The sequence below is a fragment of the Mustelus asterias genome, chromosome 5 (genome assembly GCF_964213995.1).
Source record: "Mustelus asterias chromosome 5, sMusAst1.hap1.1, whole genome shotgun sequence".
Classification (NCBI taxonomy): domain Eukaryota; kingdom Metazoa; phylum Chordata; class Chondrichthyes; order Carcharhiniformes; family Triakidae; genus Mustelus; species Mustelus asterias.
This window is the reverse complement of record NC_135805.1, coordinates 10,144,994-10,172,406: the sequence shown is the minus strand read 5'-3', so window position 1 is coordinate 10,172,406 and position 27,413 is coordinate 10,144,994. Positions and strand designations below refer to the sequence as shown.

Genomic DNA, 27,413 nt, shown 5'->3' with positions numbered 1-27,413 from the left:
CCTTTTGGCCCATTGTGTCTGCACCGACAAAACTACTGTAATTTTTTATTCATTTTTGGGACATGGGTGTTGTTGGCTGGACAGCATTTATTGCCCATCCCTAGTTGAGAGTCGCTGTGGCTCTGGAGTCACATGTAAGCCAGACCAGATAAGAAGGATAGATTTCCTTCCCTAAAGGACATTAGTGAATCAGATCGGTTTTTGTGACAATCGACAATGTCCCCGGAACATTAGCTGAGTTTCTGGATTAATAGTCTAGAGATAATATCATTAGGCCATCGCCTCCTCAATATCTCCCCAAATCTACACTAGTCCCATTTTCCAGCACTTGATCCATAGCCCATAAATGGAAACCCATTTCTCTCACACCAGTCTGGGAACCACACATTTATGGTCTCCTTTATCTATGCCAATTTGCTCTTTACTCAATGCAGAAATTTTTTTTTTTTGGTTTTTAATTTAGTCTCTGGCTACCCAAACTCACTTAGTATGATGATGACATATTTAAAAACAAGAGGGACATCACAAGAAGAGAGAGACCAGTTAATGACGTTGGTAACAGGAGCACCAGGATGTAGTGTTGGGTGGTCAGCAGCAGTTTAGCGAGAATAAGTTCAAGGGAGCAGGAGATGAGACTCAAACAAAATGAGGCAGACGTGAGGGGAGAAACTGGACAAAGATGAGAATTCATGGCTCGAGCAGTGGGGACCTTTAGAGGAAGTTTAGTCAGGTAGGTTAATGGAAGGGAGGGATGTGGCAGAGGCAGGTAATTGGATTGTCTCGAACTTGGTGACAAAGGTGGCTTTACACATGTTGTTTGAGGGGAGAGGGGTTTGAGAGGACAATTTGCTGTAGAGAAAAGCTGGAGAAGGTGGGGTATGTGGTTATCTTTACATTTCAGGATGATCCTGGAATATTGAATGAAGGTTATTTATACAGATGGGCTGAATCAAAGGAAGAAGTCTCACAACATCAGGTTCTTTCTTCTTACTGTGTTTACCCCAGTCCAACGCCGGCATCTCCACATCACTGATACAAAGGCACAGAGATGCAATGTTACTGCGGGTCTATGCTCTGGAGAGGACATAGAGCTTGGGCTCGATGAGGTTTTGATCAATCTCATTCTACCTGAGAAAGTGGCTGGGGAGAAAAGTGGGAGCAGTGTGGAATTTTTGGTGGAAGCAGAAACCAGTGCCTTTGGTCTGCTCTGTGTGTAACAAGAGGAAATTCCACCTCATCCTGGATTGAAGTGCTTTGGTTACGATGGGAACTCAAAACAGAGTTGTGTGACGGGCACGGATTTGAGAGCTGACAGCATATTCAAAGGAGGAAGGTGATTTGGAAATGGTGGTATTTTGCGAGGGTGGGTGGGGAGGGTGATGATGGCAGTTTCGAAAGGGGAGGTAGATAGTACTTGAGGAAGGGGAGCCATTTACAATGCCAGTTTGTTATGGGAGCCAAGAGATTCAGTGGTTAACAATTCAGTGAAAATGGTGGTCAGGACAGTTGGTGCACTGTGCCAGAGACAAGATGGGTTCGGGGGCCCTGGGAGAGGAGGAATTAAGGTAGGAAGGACAGTTAGAGTGTTGTCTAATTGAAGTTGGTGTGACGGTGCAATGAATTGAATATAACTCTGTTCTTTAGGTCAGTGAACGGTTTGCACAGTATATTGATCGACGCATCCAAGAAAGTGAGATGAACACGAGCAACGTGGAAACACTAAACCAGCTGCAGCAATTCTTGGAGCCGACGCTGTTCCTCTCGGGACTTGAGCTGGCCAACATGTTTGAACATTTCTACAGGTAACAAGAATGGATGATAGGGATGGTAATCGAGGGAAATAATATCTTGGTTTGCTAGGTATATTGATCAGAAACCCATCTGAATCAGTGACGGAAATTGCCGCGGTTACAAGAGGAAGTTAGAACTTGGCTGTTCTGTCCTGGGACATAAGTCATGAGTTTTATAGAATACTTTTCACTTATCTGGATAAGTGCAGCTCCAAAAATGCTCAAGAAGTTCCACCAATCCAGGTCAAAGCTGTCCACTTGTTCGGCACCCCATCCACCAGATTTCGCTCCCTCACCTCTGTTGGGAACATGGCTGTGGTGTGTTCCATCGGCAAGATGCACTTTAGCAACTCACTTGGGCTTCTTCACCAAGTCCATACTTAGGAGGGCAAGGATAGCGGCTGTTTGGGAACGCCTACACCTTCATGTTACACTTCATCCTGTCTTGAACATATATCACCATAAATCCTGGAACTGACAACATAACAGCTATGGAAGTACCTTCACAAGGACTGCAGCGGTTCAAGAAAGCAGGTTATCGTCACTTTGAGGGCAGCTAGGGATGAGCAATGGCCAGTTGTGAATGGAAAATATCTGAAAATAAACTTACTGTTCTTTTCTCTGAACTGTTTCTTTTTGACAGATACTATCTGGCAGATCGGCTTCTGGGCCAGGGAAAAGTGTGGCTGGAGCGGGCTGTTATCGATCACATTGGAACCTGTTTCCCCAGCAGATACCCTCAACAGATGCTGAAGAATCTTAGTGCATCGGATGAGCTGCAGCAGGAGTTCCACCTGTACAGGCTGCAACAACTGGACAAGAAGCTGGAGGATCTGGATGATGAAGTAAGTATCGGATATCCAACTTCTATGTTGGAGAAGGACAGGAGAGAGTGACACCCTTGCCATCCCTTCATCAAAATATATAGAGGTTCCATGTTTCCTGGTTTTGTTCAAGAATGTTTTCTCAGAAGGAAATGACTTGGAGGAGCTGCTGTTTGAGGTATCTGAGTTGATGTGCTCTGGGTTGATGATGAGAATTGAGGTTAAAACGGTTCCCTCAGCTCCTTCAGGTCTGCAGTGCCAGCCTTGGCTCAGTACTCTGCCTGCTGTTGCAATTCGATTGGTTGATGCGAGATCTTGCTGAATTTTGCCCCTCAATTCCCAGCAGATGTGACCAGCTTACCCAGACTTGCTGTGTGTCTGCTTCAAATTTGGCTGGGTGCAAATATAATTAAGAAATTTGCTCCTGGCACAAGATTGAGCATGAACAATGAAACATTGGGTAGTTTCCAGTGGTTCTGACTGTGAAGTTTAAAACAACAGCAATTCAATTGAGCCACACATATCTTGACGTGAAACTATATTACTGTTCCTTCATTATTGCTGGGTTAAACCTGCAGTTGCCTTCCTGGGTGTACCTACATCAAATAAGCTGCAGCGGTTCAAGAAAGTGGCTCAGCACAACCTTCTCGAGAGCCGTTTGGGATGGGCACCAAATGCTGGCCTGGCGATGCTCACATACCATGAAAGGATTTTAAAAATCCTGTAATTCTGTTGCTGGGGCATATTTTAAATCAAAAAAAGTGACAGAAATATCTTACTGCTTGTTACACTGACTCTGAAGAGATGTCCTTATTTTTGGAAATCCAGTTTGTTTGACCCTGATACTGTACAGCCAAAACTAACCCCATTGTTGAAAGTCCAATACTTGGTTAATTGTGATTAGTAATTGTAAAGTTGGTGGTGTCCAATCATGATTTACAAGTCACTTAAAATGATTTATAAAATTGATGAGAGAGGTATGTGCATTTAATGGAACCATTATTTGTTTAGGAAATACCTTTGTTCTTGACTATTCACCTGCAGAAAATGTTGCCTGTATCTAATTTAAAATGTAAGTGAATATGCTTTAAATTGCATCATGCGGCTGATCCAGTTAACGCCTGATGGTGCGTTCAACAATCACATTTCTCCAGAAAATGCTGGAAAATCTCAGCAGGTTTGACAGCAGCCATCCCTGTAGATGTTCTTGATCCCATTGTTGTTGTGGTGGACTTTCCCACCCTTCCCTGAACCCAACCACACGTGGATCTCTACCTGAAGTCTGGATTCCTCCCCTCCCAGTAAACAATGTGATTGACCCCCCTTGTTTGTGAGCTTTTTATGGAGCCTGGGGTCCATCTTCCTTCCTCTCTGTCTTCCTTCTGCCTTCCATTATTTGTCATCTTTATCCACCTCCTTGTTCCTCTGCCTGTCCCCGCCACACATCTTGTTCAGCTCTCCTTCCACATTGCGTCCACTGTCTTTATCAGCTCCCCATCTCCGGTTGGAGTGGAGGGTTCATGAGATCCGCAACATAGCATGGAGCTGGAGGGCACAAGGAGGTCTGCTCCGGCAGAGTGGTGTTCAATGCAACAGGAGCAGCGCAGCACTACAGCAGCTCAGCTATGTGTGTTGCATTCACCTCGAACTGAAGTTCACCTTGTACACATCACTCTTTTTCAGACGGGTTTAATTCTGGCGTGATTCGCACTGGTGTGACGTAACATTGGAAGACCTGACGGGATTTCGACAAACAGCTCTTTTAATGAACATTGATAAGATGGAAATGAATGCAAATGGCGTTCATGTCACCCGGCAATGCCATTAACCCACCGCTGGGGGAATTTCAAACTGTTTTTACACCAGCAAGTTCCTGACCTTTTGCCTCCTGCTGAACTCTCTGATCCCATCTGCCACTAAACCTGCCAGGGCCGGGCACAACCTCCATTCCCTAGCAACTGGGTGGCACAGTGGTTAGCACTGCTGCCTCACAGCTCCAGGGACCTGGGTTTGATTCCTGACTTGGGTCCCTGTCTATGCGGAGTCTGCACGTTTTCCCCGCGTCTGCGTGGGTTTCTTCTGGGTGCTCCAGTTTTCTTCCACAGTCTGAAAGGCATTCTGGATAGGTGGATTGGCCATGTTAAATTCTCCTCCGTGTATTCGAACAGACGCTGGAGTGTGGTGACTAAGGAATTTTCACAATAACTTTGCTCAGTGTTAACATAAGCCTACTTGTGACACTAGTAAATAAATTTAAACACCGCCTCTTGCCCTCTCCTTAGCCTGAGGCTGAATTAATTTGTAGTTCACATTTGACCTTAATAAACTTCTGAACACACATCCCCTCCATCACGAAAACCACCTTCTTTCCCCTCTGCGGCATTGTCGTCTTCCAACGCTCAGTTCATCTGTTGAAATATTTCTCCTTGTCGTTGTTACCTCGAGATATGACTGTTCCAATGCTCTTCTAGCTGGCCGTCCATCCTGTAACTCGTAGAAACTCAAGCCAGGATATAGGCAGCACCAGGTTCGACTGGCCCAACACCCCTGTACTCACAAAACTACTTGTCTCCCAGCAGCGCCTCGATGTTGACAGTTTCAATTCCCTCCATTGACTCGTTCTCCTGATCTTTGTAGCCTCCTCCAAACCTACCAGCCTGCAAAGTCTCTGTGCTGCTCCAATTCGGGCCTCTTGCACATCCCAGATTTCAATCACTCCACCATTGGTAACCATGCCTTCAGCTGCGCAGGCCTTAAGTTCTGGAATTTCCTCCCTAAATCTCTTCCCCTCCCTATTATGCTTCACTATTACGCCTTAAAACCTACCTTTAAGATCAAAGCTTTGGTCACCTGCCCGACTGGAGCAGTTCTTAGGATAGTGCATGTAAACGAGACATTGGAGCACTGGAGCAAGTGTAAAAAAGATTCACACAGAATGTTCCAGAACAGAGAGATTACAGCTATTGAAAAATATTGAAAAATATTGAACAAATTGAAAGATTGAAGAAAGCAAACTTGGAGGAAATCTAATCGAGCTCTTTGATGATGATAAGTAGATGTGCAGACAGTATGGCTCCACTTGTTTGAGTATCCAAAACTAGGAAGGTTAGGATGTGGAATGGGAGGTGGTTTGTGTTGAGTATAAACACTAGCATTGTATATTTTATGTAATATCTTGTGACTCAGAGCCAATCTATGTTAACGATGATGAACTTGTTGTATTTACACAAAGATGTGTTTTACAGTGAACTTTCTTGTCTTGTACAGATGATGGAAGACCAGCCATCCATAGCAGAAGAAGAAACAGATTTGAAAGTCCTTGTGCTTTCTCCACGTTGTTGGTCCATCTCTTTTCTCTGTTATCATGATAATCCCAGAGCATTCTTCCCATCTGCCCTCAGCAACTTCCTGGAGGAGTTTTCTGACTTCTACACTATTAGTGAGTTGATGAACCAAATCCAAAAATGTTGTCGTTTGTGCATAGAATCAAGAAGAAGAAATGAAAGCTGAAATACCAACAATTAAATTGAAAACCTGCTGCCCAGAGACAGTAATTACATTGCTGTTTAATCCAAGAGATAGTTGAAGATGCTTGAGAAAGGAATATTTGCAGGGCTATGGGGAAAAGGTGGGGCATGGCCTTATTTGGATAGCTCTTTCAGAGATCGCGTGTACAATCAGCTGAATGACTTCCTGTACTGTATGATTCTGCGTAGAGATTTTTCTCTAAATTTCAGCTTCTATGCTGAGCAGCTCTCCAATTTGTACAATTTCAAGCCAAACCTTTGAAGCTTCTCATCCTAGACTGTCACCGTTCTTAATAGCTCATTGTTCTTTCATGGAACTTGTGCATCTTAAGCAAGGCCAGCATTTGTTGCTCATTCCCAATTGCTCTTGAACTGAATGATTTGAGAGGCCATTTCAGAGGGCAACCACATTGCTGTGAGTCTGGAGTCACACATAGGCCAGGCCAGGGAAGGATGGCAGATTTCCTTCCCTAAAGGACAACAGTCAATGACAGTTTCATGACCATCATTACACAGATTAGCTTTCTATTCCAGATTTTAAAAAATTGATTAGTTTAATTTAAGTTTCGCCAGGTGTGATTTGTACTTAGGGCATTAGCCTGGCTCTCTGGATTAGTAGTCCAGTGACATTACGACTTTGCCACCATCTCTCCCAGTTGTTCCAGTTTGTACTGCCCCTTTTCTGAGGAGACAGTGATAGAATATGAGTGACACAATGATACAGGCTCTAATTGATAATCCACGGTGATCTCCTATGCTCACATTTGGGCTATCAAAAGAGCAGTTGATTGGAGCTGAGATGCTGATGTCTACATGTTTCTGAAATAAATAAAATCCTGCAGGAGAATAAAAGCTGTTTTGTTTTGATGCACCAAAAAAGATGTGTGGGGTGAAGTAGTCATTTTGCAAGCTTTGCTGGCCTTGTATTCCTCATCTTCACAAAATCACATCATCTCTGTCTTCTTTTGGAACTTTGATAATCCCTGTGTGACCAGTGCATTGATTTCAGAACTTATGTTCTCCATTTCAAAATCCTCTGGCCTTCTTTCCCCTTATCTTGACCTCTTTCCTTATAGCCCTGCTCCCTAACACCAGGCTTCCCACTCCCAGCTTCCTCTGCATAACTACTGGTGGCACTCCATCCAGCCAACATGCTCCTGTCCTCCTGGTTGCTCCTCTGCTGCCTTCTTTAATACTCACACCTTTAGTTTCCCATCCACCTCAATTCTTCCTTTTCAAGAGCAAAGTACAAGAGAAAATACTGGAAATGCTCAATGCGTCTCGTGGCATGTGTTGGAATACACAGATCAATGATCATTTGTCAGGATTAGGGGTGCTTGGAGGTGTGACAGTTTGTAAAAAGGGGGGAGGAAAGAAGAAACAGTAGCTTCTATTTATATGACAGCTTTAACATAAAATGTGCAAGAAGCTTTGCAGGAGAATTATAAAACAAAATTAGATACTGAGCCCCATATGACTATATATGGGCAGATAGCTAAGAGCTTGCTCCAAATAATAGTCCTGGTGTTTTACAGGAAGAAAGGAGCAAGATTTAGGGAGGAAATCTCAGAGCTTAAAGCCTAGGCAGCTGAAGTGAGTGACCACCAATGGAGCAATTCAAATCGGGGATGCTCAATAGGCCAGAATTAGATGAGCACAGATATCCTAAAGGGTAGTAGTTCTGGAGATTATAGAGACCAGGAGGGGGACAAGAGGAGATGGCAAGATTAGCCCCAATGGCTGCACTGGGTGTGAAGTTTGCTGAGAGAGTGGGATTAAGCATTTGGGTCTGCTACTTGCAGTGACCCTTTGGAAGATAGTGGGAGAGTCCATTTCACACTGCTACTATGCTGCTGTCAGCCAAAAGATGTTCTGCCTACCACACACCAGTGATGTGGTATATAAACCTCAGTGCCGGTGCAATGACATGTACGTGCCAGCGACTGGCAGCAGATCAACAGCACATCCCCTTGGATGTTCACAACAGGCACAGTAATGACTATACTCAACCAACCTGTGCTTACAAAACTTGGAACATCTCTAACATTAGATGTGAATCTGCCATTGGACAGCACTTGCTGAACAATTCTGAGTGTGATGAGAACCAATTTGAGGTTATTCGTTCTGCTCACATTTTCCCTGTCATAGGGAACGTGTTAGAAGCTATTATTAAAGACGTTGTAGCAGAACATTGAGAAAAATTCAAGGTGATCAGGCAGAGACAATATGGTTTTACAAAAGAGAAATCATGTTTAACCATTTTATTGGAGTTCTTTGCAGTAGTCACATATATTGTAGACAAAGGGTACTTTATTTAAATCCCATAAGGCATTTGAAAGGTGCCAAATCAAAAGTTATTGCTTAAAATAAATGCTCATGGTGTAGGCGGTAACATATTGGCTGGTATAGAAGATTGGCTAGCTAACAAGAAACAGAGTAGGCATAAATGGGTCTTTTTCTGGTTGGCGAGATGCAATGAGTGATGTCCCAAAGGGATCACTGTTGGGTCCTGAACTCTTAACAATTCATATAAATGACTTGGATGCAGATATGGTTGCAAAAATTTACTGATGATACAAAGATAGGTAGGTAGCAAGTTCTAAAGACGACATAAGGAGGCTACAATATGTTAATTGAGTGGGCAAAGATCTGGCAAATAGATTTTTGATTTTGGAAAGTATCGTTTCATGCGCGCTATACAGACAAAGCATACCGCTCATAGAGAAGGAAATGCGAGAGTGCAGAATGTAGTGTTACAGTTAAAGCTAGGGTGTAGAGAAAGATCAACTTAATGCAAGGTAGGTCCATTCGAAAGTCTGATGACAGCAGGAAGAAATTGTTCTTGAGTCAGTTGGTACGTGACCTCAGACTTTTGTATCTTTTCCCCCATGGAAGAAGGTGGAAGAGAGAATGTCCAAGATTGTGGGGTCCTTAATTATGCTGGCTGCTTTGCCGAGGCAGCGGGAAGTGTAGACAGTCAATGGATGGGAGGCTGGTTTGCGTGATGGACTGGGCTACATTCACGATCTTTTGCAGTTACTTGCCACAAGTCTGGTTACATCAAAATTAGGTTACCTAAAACCTGATAGTAATTGGGAAATAGATGGATGATGATGGAAAGGGGTCCAGAGTTAAAGCTGGAAGTCCAATGGCGACACAGCAATGATGTTGGTCGGGTGGAGTCAACATGGAGTATTGATGAACTGTTGTCAGAGTTGAATCATGGAATCCCTGCAGTACAGAAGGAGGCCATTCAGCCCATCGAATCTGCACTGACTCTCTGACAGAGTATGTTACCTAGGCCCTCTCCCCTGCCCTATCCCTGTAACCCCACATGTTTACCATGGCTGATCCATCTAACCTACGCATCTTTGGATGCTATGGGACAATTTAACATGGCCAATCCACCAAACCTGCACATCTTTGGACTGTGGGAGGAAACAAAGATTTTTGCTGAGGACTAACCATTCAGAGTCAGGGGATTGTGAAAACACGGCAAGGGATGAGATTGGAAGAAGGAATGGGGTTAGTGGAAAGTGATGTGAAAGAGGGATCTGGTGGGACAATTGTATCCATGAGTTGTTGAAGCCTGCAGACCTTAATGTGTGAATGGAAGAGAAGATATATTTTGTTAAAGTGAAGGATGAGTGGAATGTGGACCAGGATAGTTTTGAAATAGTCAGTGGTGCTGAGGCAAAAAATCAAAAATGTGCATGTGGTAATGTACAGTATTGAGTATGGATGTCTAGATTCACGCAGTAGTGCACAGCATTGAGTATGGATTCAACAGTGGTTTGAGGAGCACTGAATCTCCTGGAGGTATCTCCAATCAAGGAAGGATCAGAATATGATGGGTGGAATTTGAGTTAGAATCTACTTGGAATGAGTCAGAGCCACAGACGGTTATTGAGGAAAGTGATGTGGCTGGAAGCACTCCCAGTTCTTACGAATGGTCGCCAATCTGAAACAATCAGTCTGTTTTCCTCTCCACAGCTGCTGCCAGACATGCTGAGTATTTCCAGCATTTTCTATTCATTATTTCTACTTTTCCTTTCATTGTTCTGTCCAGCAATCGCTCTCAGGTTCAGGAAGCTTATCTCTGCCTCAGGGATGTGGAGGAATGAAAGTTCTGTGTAATTGTAATGTTCCAAATCCTTTATTACAAAATTCACCCTCTGATTTCCATCCTTGCACTCCCAGGCCAGAATGTATATGGATTCAGCAGCACAAAGCCTCGCCGGTTACAGTGGACGTGGCTGGGTCATGCTATCATTTCCTATGGATCACTGACTTTGCATGTGTCCACTCTGCAAATGTACATCCTGCTGCAATTTAATGAACAGGAGGTAAGCCAGTACTGTCTATACTCAACAGAACCATTTCTAAAGTTCTAGCTCTAATATTGCCGACTCTCAGTAATGCGTACTTGTTTTGTGTACCACAGCCATAGATCTGTCCTGCATCTTAAACATTTTCATGACTGACCGCCTACTTTATCATTAATGGCGATGTGACATTCAAACATATATTTTGAATAAATCCCATGGGCCATAGAAACATAGAAAATAGGAGCAGAAGTAGGCCCTTCGAGCCTGCTCTGCCATTCATTATTATCATGACTGATCATCCAACATAATATCCTGATTCCGCCTTCCCCTTAGTATCTTTTGATCCCCTTCACCCCAAGAGCTATATCTAACTCCTTGAAAACATACATGCCAGAAACCACCGACCTCATCCTGACTGGGATTCCCTGGTGCCGCTGGTAGTAATCCTGAGATCACTACCTTTGAGGTCCTGCTTTTCAACTTTCTTCCTAACTCCCTATATTCTGCTTTGTATGTCCTCATCCCTTTTTTATTAACCCATGTCATTTGTACCAATGTGTACCACAACCACTCACACTCCCCCTCCAGAATGTCATGCAGCCACTCCAAGACATCCTTGACCCTAGCACCAGGAAGGCAACTTACCATCTTGGAGTCTTGTTTGCAGCTGCAGAAACTCCTATCTATTCCTCTTACAATTGAATCCCCTATAACTGTTGCATTCCCACACTTTTTATTCTTCCACTCTGTGGCAGAGCCAACCATGGTGTAACTAAATTGGCTATTGCTGCTTTACCTCAAGATGCCACTCCCCTCAACAGTGTCCAAAGAGGTGTATCTATTTTTCAGGGGAATAGCCAGAGGAGATTCCCCCATTGCCACGTAGCCCCCTTTCTCGGCCTAGTGGTCATCCATTCCCTTCCTGCCTGTGGAGTCTGAGCCTGTGCTGTGACCACCTCACGTGCTATCCAAGCTGTTGTCTGCCTTGCGGAGGTTCCACAATGAACCCAGCCACCTCTCTAGCTTGGAAACCTGGGCTTTCAGGAACTGCAGTTGGAGACACTTCCTGCACATATGCTGGCCCCGAGAACTGAAAATGTTTCCAGCTTCCCACATGGAGCTTCAGGAGCACACCTCAACTTTGAGCTTTCCTGCCATGACTTAACCCTTTAAATTAAACCTTTGGAAGATTCATCATATCAAATAATATCAATTACTCTGTGGGGCCCTTCTTTTCTGGCCCTTGTTACTGCAGGATATAACCCTTACAAACGGTAAACCACAAAAAGATTTTACAAGGTATAAAGAATAAAAGTAGCAAATACTTATCTGACCATCCCAACTATTTACCAATCAGCTCTCTCCGCTGTAGCATCCATTGCTCCAGCAGGGCAAGACCACACTGAAGATTTAAAAAGTTAGCAAAGAATAATAAGCAAAAAGCCCCTCTTTTCCCTTGGCACCGAATTCCCACTGTGCTGCAGTACCCACACTCACTCTGGCTCTGTCTCTCTCCCACTGCTCGTAGGCAAAGCTCATTAGCAGTTCTGTTGAGCATTTTGGGATGCTTACTGTGAAATTTTCCATCATTTTCCATCAAATTTTCCATTTGGGGCGGCACGGTAGCACAGTGGTTAGCACTGCTGCTTCACAGCTCCAGGGTCCCGGGTTCGATTCCCGGCTCGGGTCACTGTCTGTGTGGAGTTTGCACATTCTCCTCGTGTCTGTGTGGGTTTCCTCCGGGTGCTCCGGTTTCCTCCCACAGTCCAAAGATGTGCGGGTTAGGTTGATTGGCCAGGTTAAAAAAATTGCTCCTTAGAGTCCTGGGATGCGTAGGTTAGAGGGATTAGCGGGTAAAATATGTGGGGGTAGGGCCTGGGTGGGATTGTGGTCGGTGCAGACTCGATGGGCCGAATGGCCTCCTTCTGCACTGTAGGGTTTCTATGATTTCTAACAATTTATTTTTATTAACTAATGTGTAAATTTGCTATGATTTACCATAAGATGTAGGCCATTCGAGTCTGCTCTGCCATTCAATGAGATCAAGCCTGATCTGATATAATCCTCAACTCCATTTCCCTGCCTTATCCCCATCAACCTTTGATGCCCTCACTGATTAAAAATCTGTCCATCTCAACCTTGAACAAACTTAATGACCCAGCCTCTACTGCTGTCTGTAGTAAAGAATTCCACAGATTCACTACCCTCTGAAAAACCTCTTCATCGCTGTCTTAAATAGGTGATCCCTTACTCTGAGATAAGACCCCCTGGTCCTAGACTCTCCCACAAGAGGAAACAACCTTTCAGCGTCTACCCCCCTGTCAAGCCCCCTGAGAATCCTATATGCCTCAATATGGTCACCTCTCATTCTTCTCCCCTCCAATGAGTACAGGCCCAACCTACTCAACCTATCATAAGAAAATATCTCCATACCCGGGATCAACCTAGTGAACCTTCTCTGGACTGTCTCCAGTGCCAGTATATCTATCTTTCCTTAGCTAAGGTAACAAAAACTGTTCACAGGTGAGGTCTAACTAGTGCCTTGTATAGTTTTAGCAAGACTTCCCTATTTTTATACTCTATTCCCTTTGAAATAAAGACCAATATTCCATTGGCCTTCCCTCTTACCTGCTGAATTTGCTTTCTGCAGCCTTTCTCCATTTAAATAGTATTCAGCTCCTTCTTTCTTCCTTCCAGAGTACTTAACTTCACATTTTCCTGCATTATATTATTCTGAGAAATGTTTTAGCTACTTATTAGGTCTTGATCATTTTAAAAATGCATTTTAATATAATTTGAACAAAAGCCCTTCGGAGTAATACTGATAAAATGCGATTGCATTATAGTCCTCAGAAGATCATGAGCATTTTTATTATGTTGAAAACATTGAGAAGTTTATAATTTCTCCTTGAAAACGCTATTGTCAGGGTCTGACTGGCAAAATCCATTTGAAAAGTATTGTCATTTGGCTTGGAAGTACCTTCCTATGCTTTCAGGTGGTGTTGCGAAGTGGGTGTTCAGAGAGTTCTGAATAGAATGGTGTATGATCCTCGCAAGTATTGTATTGAGAAGCAAATTTTACCTATGCTGATCGGGTTAGTTAATATCAATGAGATGTTGTCACTTTAAAGGAGTGCAAGAACAGCAGACCTCCTCAGGGTCCATGTACATAAATCTTGGAAGGTAGCAGGACAAGTTAATAAGGCTATTTTTCAATCAAGGAATCCTTGGCTATATAAAGAGAGACATAGGTGGGATTTTCTGTTCCCCCCATGACTGGATTTCTGACGGTGGAGGCAGTGGAATCTTGCAGTCTTCCAATGTCTGCGCCATTTTGTGTGGCTCGCCCGTCTTGCCGCTGGGAAACACACCGTGGGGTTTACCCTTGGCGGGACTGGAAGATCCCACTGGTGTGAAAGGCTGGAAAATCGCACCCATAGAGTTCAAAAGCAAGTGAGTTATCCCTCTGTAAATTGCTGGTTAAACCTCAGCTGCACTATTGTATCCAAACTTTAGGATCTCAAGACCTTGCAGCAGGTGCAATGGAAATTTACTATGTATGAGTCGGATTTGCTGGAAGATTTATCAGGATGCAGGACTTCAGTTATGTAGAGAGACTCGAGGAACTGGGATTGTTATCCTTTGAGCAGAGAAGGCTATGGGGAGGTTTAGTATGTGATAAAAATTGTAAAGGGTTTTGGGGGAGTAAATAAGGAGAAACTGATGTTACTGGCAGAAGGGTCAGTAACCAGAGTCAAAGACTTGGGGTCATTGAAAGAGGAGATGAGAAATGTCTTTATGCAGCTGCTGGTTATGATTGAAATGCACTATTGAAAGGGCGCTTGAGGCAATTCAATATTGACTTTCGGAAGGGAATTGGATAAATACTTAAAGAATAAATTCAGGGTTGCAGAGAAAGAGCAAGGGAATGAGAGGAACTGGCTTTCTGTAACTGGAATGACAGACTGCGTGAGCTTCTGTGCTGCAGGATTTTCGGATTCAAGCATTTTACACTTTCTTTTAATTTTTACCTGTAAGGAAGTTCCTGTGGAGGCCATCTTGAAGTCGACAGGATTGTCCCCAGTTTTGGTTAGTCACGCACTGGAACCTCTAATAGGAGAAAATGACATCCTCGTACAACCAGGCAATGACAAAAATATACTCAAAGGTATGTACACTTCTGCCGGCTCTGTCATTCCTGTTCCTCTATAGGCATGAATCCATTCAAGTATTCCTGCACCAGACTATCGTAAGTTGTACTTTTGTATCAGAAGTGTTTTATTCTTCCCGTTTACTCCTCCTGTTCCTGATGCAGTTGATTTCTGTTTTTGGTACTGGTGCTGACAGCCTCACCATTACCTTTTGGGTGTGTAATTGAGATTGTGAGGGTCAGTACATTGTTCAGCTGTGATGAGAATCACAGACCGACCTGGTTTGCTGTTTGCTGACAGGAATTGCTGGACAGTGAGGAGGAATGGCTGAATGTAAAAGTTAATTTGGTTTTGCATTCCCCAGTACAGACTTACTCCACTGATTTGTCGAGCTTTAACTGCTGCTTCAGCTGAAACTGCCTCAGTCTAGATGGAGCAAAGACCACACTCAGGTTCAATACTTAATTCCATAACCCATGGTTGCTTTGTGCAGGGAGCTCATGTACAATTGTCTTTTTAGTTGTAATTAAAATAAAATAGATTGAATTTTATTCGAAACTGCGAATGTCTTTGCTGAATAATCTAGCAGCAGAGTGGAATTTTATATCTGTGCAGCAGGTATGTGACTAGGATGTCTAGATTTTCTGATAAGTTGCTGGATATATAGTGAAACCATAATTTGTGAATGTGACAAAGGTAAATTGTCCTCTGTGAGCTGGCCAATCTCCGCCAACGTCCTCCACTATCATCCAGCTAACTGGGACTGCTCTTATGTGGTTCCATTCTCGTCTGTCTAATCATAGCCTGCAATGGCTTCTCTTCCTGTTCCCACATGATTAATAATCAGTAAGGATAGGCAACGACATGATTATCCTCAACACTGGTGCCCCGCAAGGCTGTGTCCTCAGCCCCTTACCACACTCCTTATACGCTTATTACTGTGCGGCCAAATTCCCCTCCAACTCGATTTTCAAGTTTGCTGATGACACCACCGTGGTGGGTCGGATCTTAAACAATGATGAGACAGAGTACAGGAAAGAGACAGAGAATCTGATGGACTGGTGCAGCAACAATAATCTCTCCCTCAATGTCAATGAAACGAAGGAGATGGTCATCGACTTCAGGAAGTGTAGTGGAGGACTTGCCCCTGTCTACATCAACGGGGACAAAGTAGAAATGGTGGAGAGCTTCAAGTTCCTAGGTGCCCAGATCACTAACAACCTGTCCTGGTCACTCCATACCAACACTGTAGTTGGGCAGCACAATGATTCGCACTGCTGCCTCACAACATCTGGGACCGGGTTCGATTCCCGGCTTGGGTCACTGTCTGCACATTCTCCCTGTGTCTGTGTGTGTTTCCTCCGAGTGCTCCAGTTTCCTCCCACAGTCCGAAAGACATGCTGGTTAGGTGCATTGGCTGTGCTAAATTCCTCCTCAGTGTACCCAAACAGACGCCGGAGTGTGGGGACTAGGGGATTTTCACTAACTTCATTGCAGTGTTAATGTAAGCCTATTTGTCACACTAATAAATAAACTTTAAAGCCCACCAACACCTCCACTTTCTCAGGAGGCTAAGGAAATTTGGCATGTCCACTACAATGTCTCACCAATTTTGCAGATGCACCATAGAAAGCATCCTTTCTGGGTGTATCACAGCTTGGTATGGCTCCTGCTCTGCAGAGGACTGCAAAAAACTACAAAGGGTTAGAACAAAGAACAAAGAAAATTACAGCTCAGGAACAGGCCCTTTGGCCCTCCAAGCCTGCACCGACCATGCTGCCCGAATTAAGTAAAACCCCCGACCCTTCCGGGGACCATATCCCTCTATTTGCAGCCTATTCATGTATTTATCAAGACGCCCCTTAAAAGTCACTACCGTATCCGCGTCCACTACCTTCCCTGGCAACGAGTTCCAGGCACCCACCTCCCTCTGTGTAAAAAATCTGCCTCGTACCTTTAAACCTTGCCCCTCGCACCTTAAACCTGTGCCCCCTAGTAATTCACTCTTCCACCCTGGGAAAAAACTTCTGACTATCCACTCTGTCCATGCCTCTCATAATCTCGTAGACTTTTATCAGGTCGCCCCTCAACGTCCGTCGTTCCAGTGAGAACAAACCAAGTTTCTCCAACCTTTCCTCATAGCGAATGCCCTCCATACCAGGCAACATCCTCAAAAGCCTCCACATCCTTCTGGTAGTGTGGCAACCAGAATTGAACACTATATTCCGGCCTAACTAAGGTTCTATAAAGCTGCAACATGACTTGCCAATTATTAAAATTAGTGCCAATGAAGACAAGCATGTCATATGCCTTCCTGACTACCTTCTCCACCTGTATTGCCACTTTCAGTGACCTGTGTACCTGTACACCCAAATCCCTTTGTCTATCAATACTCTTAAGGGTTCTGCCATTTACTGTATATTTTCTATGTGTATTAGACTTTCCAAAATACATTACCTCACATTTGTCTGGATTAAACTCCATCTGCCATCTCTCCGCCCAAGTCTCCAAGCGATCTATATCCTGCAGTATCCTCTGAAGGTCCTCATCACTATCTGCAAATCCACCAACCTTTGTGTCGTCCACAAATTTACTAATCAAACCAGTTACATTTTCCTCCAAATCATTTATATATATATATATATATTACAACAGCAAAGATCCCAGCACTGATCCCTGAGGAATGCCACTTGTCACAGCCTTCCATTCAGGAACGCACCCTTCCACTGCTATCCTCTGTCTTCTTTGACCGAGTCAGTTTTGTATCCACCTTGCCAGCTCACCTCTGATCCCATGCAACTTCACCTTCTGCACTAGTCTGCCATGAGGGACCTTGTCAAAGGCCTTACTGAAGTCAAAGAACAATACAGCACAGGAACAGGCCCTCCAAGCCCGCGCCGCTCCCTGGTCCAAACTAGACCATTCTTTTGTATCCCTCCATTCCCACTCCGTTCATGTGGCTATCTAGATAAGTCTTAAACGTTCCCAGTGTGTCCGCCTCCACCACCTTGCCCGGCAGCGCATTCCAGGCCCCCACCACCCTCTGTGTAAAATACGTCCTTCTGATATCCGTGTTAAACCTCCCCCCCCCCCATCACCTTGAACCTATGACCCCTCGTGAACGTCACCACCGACCTGGGAAAAAGCTTCACAGCGTTCACCCTATCTATGCCTTTCATAATTTTATACACCTCTATTAGGTCACCCCTCATCCTCCGTCTTTCCAGTGAGAACAACCCCAGTTTACCCAATCTCTCCTCATAACTAAGCCCTTCCATACCAGGCAACATCCTGGTAAACCACCTCTGTACTCTCTCTAAAGCCTCCACATCCTTCTGGTAGTGTGTCGACCAGAACTGGGCGCAGTATTCCAAATGCAGCCGAACCAACATTCTATACAACTGCAACATCAGACCCCAACTTTATACTCTATGCCCCGACCTATAAAGGCAAGCATGCCATATGCCTTATTCACTACCTTCTCCACCTGTGACGTCACCTTCAAGGATCTGTGGACTTGCACACCCAGGTCCCTCTGCATATCTACACCCTTTATGGTTCTGCCATTTATCGTATAGCTCCCCCATACCTTAGTTCTACCAAAATGCATCACTTTGCATTTATCTGGATTGAACTCCATCTGCCATTTCTTTGCCCAAATTTCCAGCCTATCTATATCCTTCTGTAGCCTCTGACAATGTTCCTCACTATCTGCAAGTCCAGCCATTTTCGTGTCGTCCGCAAACTTACTGACCACCCCAGTTACACCTTCTTCCAGATCGTTTATATAAATCACAAACAGCAGAGGTCCCAATACAGAGCCTGCGGAACACCACTAGTCACAGGCATCCAGCCGGAAAAAGACCCTTCCACTACCACCCTCTGTCTTCTGTGACCAAGCCAGTTCTCCACCAATGTTGTTCCATGTAGACAACATCCACTGCCCTACCCTCATCAATCATCTTCGTCACTTCCTCGAAAAACTCAATCAAGTTCATGAGACACGACCTCCCCTTCACAAAACCATGTTGCCTCACTAATACGTCCACTTATTTCCAAGTGGGAATAAGTCCTGTCTCGAAGAATTCTCTCCAATATTTTCCCTACCACTGATGTAAGGCTCACCGGCCTGTAATGACCTGGATTATTCTTGCAATCTTTCTTAAACAAAGGAACAGCATTGGCTATTCTCCAATCCTCTGGGACCTCCCCTGTAGCCATGATGTGGAAATGCCGGCTGGACTGGGGTAAACACAGTAAGGAGTCTAATCAGTAAGGAGTCTAAGGTTGGCTGTGGAGATTTGCATTCTAATCAGTATTCTGTAACTTGATTTTATGTCTCTGTGCCCTGTTTGAGGGCAGATTTCCACTTCATCTGACGAAGGAACAGCGCTCCGAAAGCTAGTGGCGTTGGCTACCAAATAAACCTGTTGGACTTTAACCTGGTGTTGTTAGACTCCTTACTGTGACCTCCCCTGTAGCCAGTGAGGATACCAAGATTTCTCTCAAGGCCCCAGCAATTTCCTCCCTTCCCTCTCTCAGTATTCTGGGGTATATCCCATGAGGCTCTGGGGACTTGTCTACCTTAATGTTTCTCAAGAACCCCAATACCTCCTCCTTTTTGATCTCAACATGACTCAAACTATCTACACACCCTTTCCCAGACTCATCATTCACCAATTCCTTCTCTTTGGTGAATACTGACGCAAAGTACTCATTTAATATCTTGCCCATTTCCTCTGGCTCCACGCATAGATTCCCTCCCCTGTCCTTGAGTGAGCCAATCCTCTCCTTGGCTACCCTCTTGCTCTTTATATATGTATAAAAAGCCTCGGGAATTTCCTTAATCCTGCTGGCCAATGCTTTTTCATGACCCCTTTTAGCCCTCCTTACTCCTTGCTTAAGTTTCTTTCTACTTTCCTTGTATTCCACACTTGCTTCGTGTGTTCCCAGCCTCCTAGCTTTGAAAATGCTTCCTTTTTCTCTTTGACTAGGCTCACAATATCTCTCGTTCTCCAAGGTTCCCGAAACGTGCCATACTTATCCTTCATCCTTACAGGAATGTGCCGGTCCTGAATCCCTATCAACTTACACTTGAAAGCCTCCCACATGCCAGACGTTGATTTGCCCTCAAACATCTGCCCCCAATCTACATTCTTCAGTTCCTGACTAATATTGTTGTAATTAGCCTTCCCCCAATTTAGCACCTTCACTTGACTACACTTATCTTTATCCATCAGTACCTTAAAGCTTACTGAATTGTGGACACTGTTCCCGAACTGCTCCCCTACTGAAACATCAACCATCTGGCCGGGCTCATTCCTCAATACCAGGTCCAGTATGGCCCCTTCCCTAGTTGGACTATCTACATACTGTTTCAAGAAGCCCTCCTGGATGCTCCTTACAAACTCTGCCCCATCCACGCCCCTAGCACTAAGTGAGTCCCAGTCAATATAGGGGAAGTTAAAATCTCCCGCCACAACAGCCCTGTTACTTTTACACCTTGCCAAAATCTGCCTACATATCTGTTCCTCTATCTCCCGCTGGCTGTTGGGTGGCCTATAGTAAACCCCCAACACTGTGACTGCACCCTTTCTGTTCCATATTGCCTCACTGTATGAGCTCTCTGAGCTATCCTCCCGCAGTACAGCTGTGATATTTTCCTTAACAAGTAGTGCAACTCCCCCACCCCTTTTACATCTCCCTCTATCCCACCTGAAACATCTGTATCTTGGAATGTTAAGCTGCCAATCCTGTCCTTCCCTTAACCAAGTCTCTGTAATGGCAACAACATCGTAGTTCCTGGTACTAATCCAAGCTCTTAAGTTCATCTGCCTTACCTCTTACACTTCTCGCATTGAAACAAATGCACTTCAGACCAGCAGACCCTCTTTGATTAGCAAACTCACCCTGCCTGCTGTTTCTCTGAGTCTTACTGGCCCTACTCTCTGGTTCCCCTTCAGCTAATTCACCTTTGCTTTGGTTCCCACCCCCCTGCCCCTCTGGTTGTGAATGTAACCCACTCTGTCACGTAAACCAGCCTCCCATCCATTGACTCTGTCTACACTTCCCACTGCCTCGGAAAAGCAGCAGCATGCCTTTGTTAAAGGCAGATCGTGCCTTACGAGTCTGGTGGAGTTCTTCGAAAATGTGACTAAACACATTGACGAAGGGAAAGCGGTAGATGTGGTTTATATGTATTTTAGCAAGGCGTTCGATAAGGTCCCCCATGCAAGGCTTCTAGAAAAAGTGAGAGGGCATGGGATCCAAGGTGCTGCTGCCCTGTGGATCCAGAACTGGCTTGCCCAAAGGAGGCAGAGAGTGTGTATAGATGGGTCTTTTTCTAAATGGAGGTCGGTCACCACTGGTGTGCCCCAGGGATCTGTTCTGGGACCCTTGCTGTTTGTCATTTTCATAAATGACCTGGATGAGGAAGTGGAGGGATGGGTTGGTAGATTTGCCGACGACACGAAGGTTGGTGGGGTTGTGGATAGTCTGGAGGGATGTCAGAAGTTACAGAGGGACATAGATAGGATGCAAGACGGCAGAGAAGTGGCAGATGGACTTCAACCCAGATAAATGCATAGTGGTCCATTTTGGCAGGTCAAATGGGATGAAGGAGTACAATATAAAGGGAAAGACTCTTAGTACTGATGAGGATCAGAAGGACCTTGGGGTCCGGGTCCATAGGACTCTAAAATCGGCCCCGCAGGTGGAGGAGGTGGTTAAGAAGGCGTATGGTGTGCTGGCCTTTATCAATCGAGGGATTGAGTTTAGGAGTCCGGGGATAATGATGCAGCTATGTAAGACCCTCGTCAGACCCCACTTGGAGTACTGTGCTCAGTTCTGGTCGCCTCATTACAGGAAGGATGTGGAAATGATTGAAAGGGTGCAGAGGAGATTTACAAGGATGTTGCCTGGATTGAGTGCTGCTTTATGAGGATAGGCTGAGGGAGCTCGGTCTTTTCTCCTTGGAGAGACGAAGGATGAGGGGAGACCTAATAGAGGTGTATAAGATGTTGAGAGGCATAGATCGGGTAGACTCTGAGGCTTTTTCCCAGGGTGGAAATGTCTGCTACGAGAGGACACAGGTTTAAGGTGTTGGGGGGTAGGTACAGGGGAGATGTTCGGGGTAAGTTTTTCACACAGAGAGGGTGGTGGGCGAGTGGAATCGGCTGCTGTCAGTGGTGGTGGAGGCGAACTCAATAGGGGGTTTTAAGAGACTCCTGGATGAGTACATGGAGCTTAATAGGATGGAGGGTTATAGGTAGGTCTAGAAGGTAGGGATGTGTTCGGCACAACTTGTGGGCCGAAGGGCCTGTTTGTGCTGTAGTTTTTCTATGTTCTATGTTCTTTCTATAATCGAGGATCCCACGCACCCCGGGCATTCTCTCTTCCACCTTCTTCTGTCGGAAAAAAGATACAAAAGTTTGAGATCACAAACCAGCTGACTCAAGAACAGCTTCTTCCCTGCTGCCATCAGACTTTTGAATGGATCTACCTTGTATCAAGTTGATCTTTCTCTACACCTTAGCTATGACTGTAACACTACATTCTGCACTCTCTCGTTTCCTTCTCTATGAACGGTATGTTTTGTCTGTATAGCGCAAGAAATAATACTTTTACTGCATACCAATCCAAGTGACAATAATAAATCAAATCAAATCAAAATTACCTCAGGAATCCTCAAGGATCTATCCTTGGCCTGCAGCTGATTCTCATCCAAATCCCTTTACAATGTCATAGGAAGGCACAGTGTTAGTTTTCACATGTAAGCTGACAACACCCAGCTCTACCTCACCACCACTTCTCTCAGCTCCTCCACTGTGACTGCTTAGTCAACATCCTCTACTGATTAGCAAAAAATTCCTCCAATTCCATTTTGGGAAGAAAGAAGCCATTGGAATTTTCCACACAGCCCCACCCCATGCAGCATGTTTTGTGACATGAAGACGCTATATGAAGTTGTTGTTGATTATCTGTGCTCCTGTTTACTATGCTCTCATCTATCCAGAGTATTATTTTTGTACACAGTGGGAGAGTAACAAGAATTAGAGCTTCCACCAATATTTTTGTTTCATCCCTGATCCTGTCAGCAAGTTAAGTTAGTGTCACAGTGTTGAATCAATCAACTAATCTGTCAGTTTTCCCCACATACCTGCTTGTAACTTCAGTCATGAGGTTCCCAGATGCTTGGCTCCCCTTGTCCTGGCTAAGAGGTGAATGCTACAGGTAGTATTTGCTCATCTTCAACACATGCAGTCTCTGCAGCACTTACCTCAGTGGAGTTACTGACGTAATCTGCACTGACCCGACCTGTTTAAACAGGCATTGATGTTTGTGAGCTATAAATTGAAGAAGGAAGCCTGTGTATTGCTTCTGAAATCAGAGCTCCTCAGAGATCATCAGTGTGTGATGGCAGCAGGTCAGCACATGGAGCCGATATCATTCAGCACTCTGACAGCATCGTAAGAGATAGGGAAGACTGCTGTCTCTCTCTCTCTCTCATATATCACTCAACTCTGTAACAGGATTACAGGAGGCTCTTGTAGAAAAGTCGTATCCATTCTGTTTGTGTGCAGGAGATCCTGTGTGGTGATGAGTAGTATTTTGTAGCGGTCTTTCTGTGGTCAGTTGCAGCTGAATGTTGATCTTGTATCAGGAGACATGATCATGATTAAAGTGAATGGTATTGGGGAGAACTGAACCAGACGCTAGGAAAGACGCAGAGCAAGCGTTTATTATTTACGCACTTCTGATTATCTGACAATTTTGTCATGTTTTGGTGCTGGTGGACTGGTGACAGGAAGAACAGAGGAAATGGGAACAGGAGTAGGCCATTCAGCCCTTTGAGGCTGCTGCACCACTTAATAAGATCATGGCTGATCTAACACTCACTAAGTCCACTTTCCTGCCTTCTCTCAATTCCCCGACTGATATAAAACCTATCGCTATCAGCTTGAAAATGTTCAAAGACTTGGCTTCCTCAGCTTCCTGGGGTAAAGAATTCCAAAGATTCACCACTCTGAGAGAGAAGAAATTCTTCCTCAAATCCATCTTATTCTGTGTCTATGTCCTCTGGTCCTACACTCTCCACTGAGTGGAAACATCCTCCCAACATTTACCCTGTCTAACCCTGACAAATCCTATATGTTTCAATCACATCACCTCTCATCCATCTGAACTTCCAAGGAGTACAAACCCAACCTGTTAAATCTTTTTTTCATATGGCAGTCCCTCAAAACCCAGGATCATCTTAGTAAATATAAAATACTGCAGTTGCTGGAATCTGAAACAAAAACAGAAAATGCTGGAAAGTCACAGCAGGTCTGACAGCATCTTGCTGGGTGTGGATATGTGTTTGGAAGCTGATCTCAGATTTAAGTATGATTTTCAAGCATTTTCTGTTTTTGTTTCATCCGAGTAAACCTCTGAACTTCCTCCAATGATATACCTTTCCTTAAATAAGGGGACCAAAACTGTACTCAGTATTCTAAATGTGGTCTCACCAGAACCTTGTACAGTTACAGCAACATCTGTTTACTTTTATCCTCCAACCCCATTGAAATAAAAACCAGGAATCAATTTGTCTTCCCTATTACCTTCTGTACCTTGTGCTCGCGTTCTGGTTCAGGTTTCTTTGTGCTACAACCTCTCTCCATTTAAAAGAAAGAGAGATAATCCGCCATGAATATCTAAGGAAATAAAGGAGGGTATCAAATTGAAAGAAAATGCATACAAAGTGGCAAAGATTAGTGGGAACCTAGAGGATTGGGAAATCTTTAAAGGTCAACAGAAAGCCCCGAAAAAAGCTGTAAAGAAAAATAAGATGGATTACGCCAGTAAACTAGCTCAGAATATAAAAACAGTCAGCAAAAGTTTATAAATATATAAAACAAAAAAGAGTGGCGAAAGTAAACATTGGTCCTTTAGAGGACGAGAAGGGGGATGTAATAACTGGAAATGAGAAAATGGCTGAGGCATTGAACAGGTATTTTGTGTCGGTCTTCACAGTGGAAGACACAAATAACATGCCAAAAATTGATAACAGGAAGTCTATTGCCAGTGAGAACCGAGAAACTATCATGATCACGAAAGAGGTAGCGTTGGGCAAGTTAATGAGGCTAAAGATAGACAAGTCTCCTGGTCCTGATGGAATGTATCCGAGGGTACTAAAAGAGATGGCGGGAGAAATAGCAAATACACTAGTGGTAATTTAGCAAAATTTGCTGGACTCTGGGGTGGTTCCCGCAGATTGGAAAACAGCAAATGCAACGCCACTTTAAAAAAGGAGGTAGACAAAAGGCAGGTAACTATAGGCCGGTTAGCTTAACTTCTATAGTAGGGAAAATGCTTGAATCTATCATCAAGGAAGAAATAGCGAGACATCTGGATATAAATTGTCCCATTGGTAAGACGCAGCATGGGTTCATGAAGGGAAGGTCATGTTTGACTAATTTGGTGGAATTCTTTGAGAACATTACATGTGCAGTGCACAATGGGAACCTGTGGATATGGTGTATCTGGATTTCCAGAAGGCATTTGACAAGGTGCCGCACCAAAGACTGCTACATAAGATAAAGGTGCACGGTGATACGGGTAATGTATTAGCATGGATAGAGGATTGGTTAACTAACAAAAAGCCAAGAGTGGGGGGTAAATGGGTGTTTTTCTAGTTGGCGTTCAATGACTAGTGGTGTGCCTCAGGGATCAGTGTTGGGACCGCAATTGTTTACGGTTTACATAAATGATTTGGAGTTGGGGACCAAGTGTAGTGTGTCTAAGTTGGGTGGAAGAGCAAAGTGTGCAGAGGCCGCTGAAAGTGCAAAGGGATATAGATAATCTAAGTGAGTGGGCGAGGGTCTGGCAGATGGAGTACAATGTTGGTAAATGTGAGGTCATCCATTTTGGTAGGAATAACAGCAAAATGGACTTTTATTTAAATGGTAAAAAATTGCAACATGCTGCTGTGCAGAGGGACCTGGGTGTCCTTGTGCAGGAATCTCAAGGAGTTGGTTTGCAGGTGCAGCAGGTAATTGAGAAGACAAATGGACTTTGTCCTTTATTGCGAGAGGGATGGAGTTTAAAAACAGCGAGATTATGTTGCAGCTGTATAAGGTGCTGGTGAGGCCACACCTGAAGTATTGTGTACAGTTTTGGTCTCCTTACTTGAGAAAGATATACTGGCACTGGAGGGGGTGCAGAGGAGATTCACCAGGTTGATTCTGGAGTTGAGACGGTTGGCTTATGAGGAGAGACTGAGTAGACTGGGGCTATACTCATTGGAATTCAGAAGAATGAGGGGAGATCTTATAGAAACATATACGATTATGAAGGGAATAGATAAGATAGAAGCAGGGAAGTTGTTTCCACTGGCGGGTGAAACTAGAACTAAGGGACATAGCCTCAAAATGAGGGGAACCAGATTTAGGACTGAGGTTGAGGAGGAACTTCTTCACGCAAAGGGTTGTGAATCTGTGGAATTCCCTGCCCAGTGAAGCAGTTGAGGCTACCTCATTGAATGTTTTTAAGGCAAGGATAGATAAACTTTTGAACAGTAAAGGAATTAAGGGTTATGGTGAGTGGGCGGGTGAGTGGAGCTGAGTCCACAAAAAGATTAGCCATGATCTTATTGAATGGCGGAGCAGGCTCGAGGGGCCAGATGGCCTACTCCTGCTCCTAGTTCTTATGTTCTTTAAATAATAATCCACCTTCTCATTCTTTCTTCCCAAATGAGGTCTCTCACATTTTCCCACATTGAATTCTATTTGCCAATTTTTTGCCCACCAATTTAATCTGTCAATATTTCTCTGTAAACTATTTATATTCTTCTTACAACCTGCCTTATCTCCGATATTTTATCATCCGCAAATTTGGCCACAGTACGCTCTGTTCCTCCCTCCAAATCATTAATATATATAATGAAGAGCTGCAGTCCCGGCACTGATCCCTGTGGCACTCCACTGGTTACTGCCCTCCTACCTGAGAATGACCCCCATCACTGCTCACTCCTTCCTGTTAGCCAATCCTCTATCCATGTCAGAATATTACATCCAACATCATGAGCTCCTATCTCACGTAGTAACCTTTTGTGTGGGACCTTATCAAACACCTTTTGAAGCTCCAAACATACTACATTGACTGGTTTTCCTCTCTCTCCTCTGGCTGATACTTCCTCAAAGAACTCTAGTTAACGGCAGCACAGTGGTTAGCGCTGCTGCCTCACAGCGCCAAGGACCTAGGTTCGATTCCAGCCTTGAGTAATTGTCTGTGTGGGGTTTGCACGTTCTCCCCGTGTCTGCATGGATTTCCTCCGGGTGCTCCAGTTTCCTCCCACCGTCCAAAGATGTGTGGGTTAGGTGGATTGGTCATACTAAATTGTCCCTTAGTTCCCAAGATGTGTAGGTTAAGGGGATTAATGAGTTAAATAAGTGGGATTATAGGGATAGAGCCTGATCTGTCAGAGAGCCAGTGCAGACTCGATGGGTCAAATGGCCTCCTTCTGCACTATAGAGGTTCTATGATTCTGTTCTGATTCTATGAAATTTGTCAGCTATGATTTCCCCTTCATTAAACCATGCTGTCTGTGCTTGATCAGATTCTGACTCTCCAAATGCTCTGCTATTCTCTTCTTAGTAATCAATTCGAATACTTTTCCAGCAACTGAAGTTAGACTAACTGGCCAGTCGTTTCCTGCACTTTGCCTCCTTCCCTTTTTGAACAAGGATACCACTTTGGCAGTTTTCCAATCTTTTGGCATAGTTCCTGAGGAGGTTCCATTTATGTATTGTGT

General features: G+C 44.3%; 1 protein-coding gene across 2 annotated transcripts in view; it reads left to right on the top strand.

Moving 5' to 3' along the window:
* Window positions 1-27,413, top strand: part of cul9 (cullin 9) — a 284,868-nt gene that overhangs the window by 171,662 nt on the left and 85,793 nt on the right. For both annotated transcript variants that reach the window (XM_078212153.1, XM_078212152.1), the window contains exons 23-27: window positions 1,645-1,802; window positions 2,434-2,635; window positions 5,882-6,053; window positions 10,342-10,487; window positions 14,508-14,637. In XM_078212153.1, coding sequence (XP_078068279.1) covers window positions 1,645-1,802; window positions 2,434-2,635; window positions 5,882-6,053; window positions 10,342-10,487; window positions 14,508-14,637 — 808 coding nt within the window. The remainder of the gene's footprint in view (window positions 1-1,644; window positions 1,803-2,433; window positions 2,636-5,881; window positions 6,054-10,341; window positions 10,488-14,507; window positions 14,638-27,413) is intronic.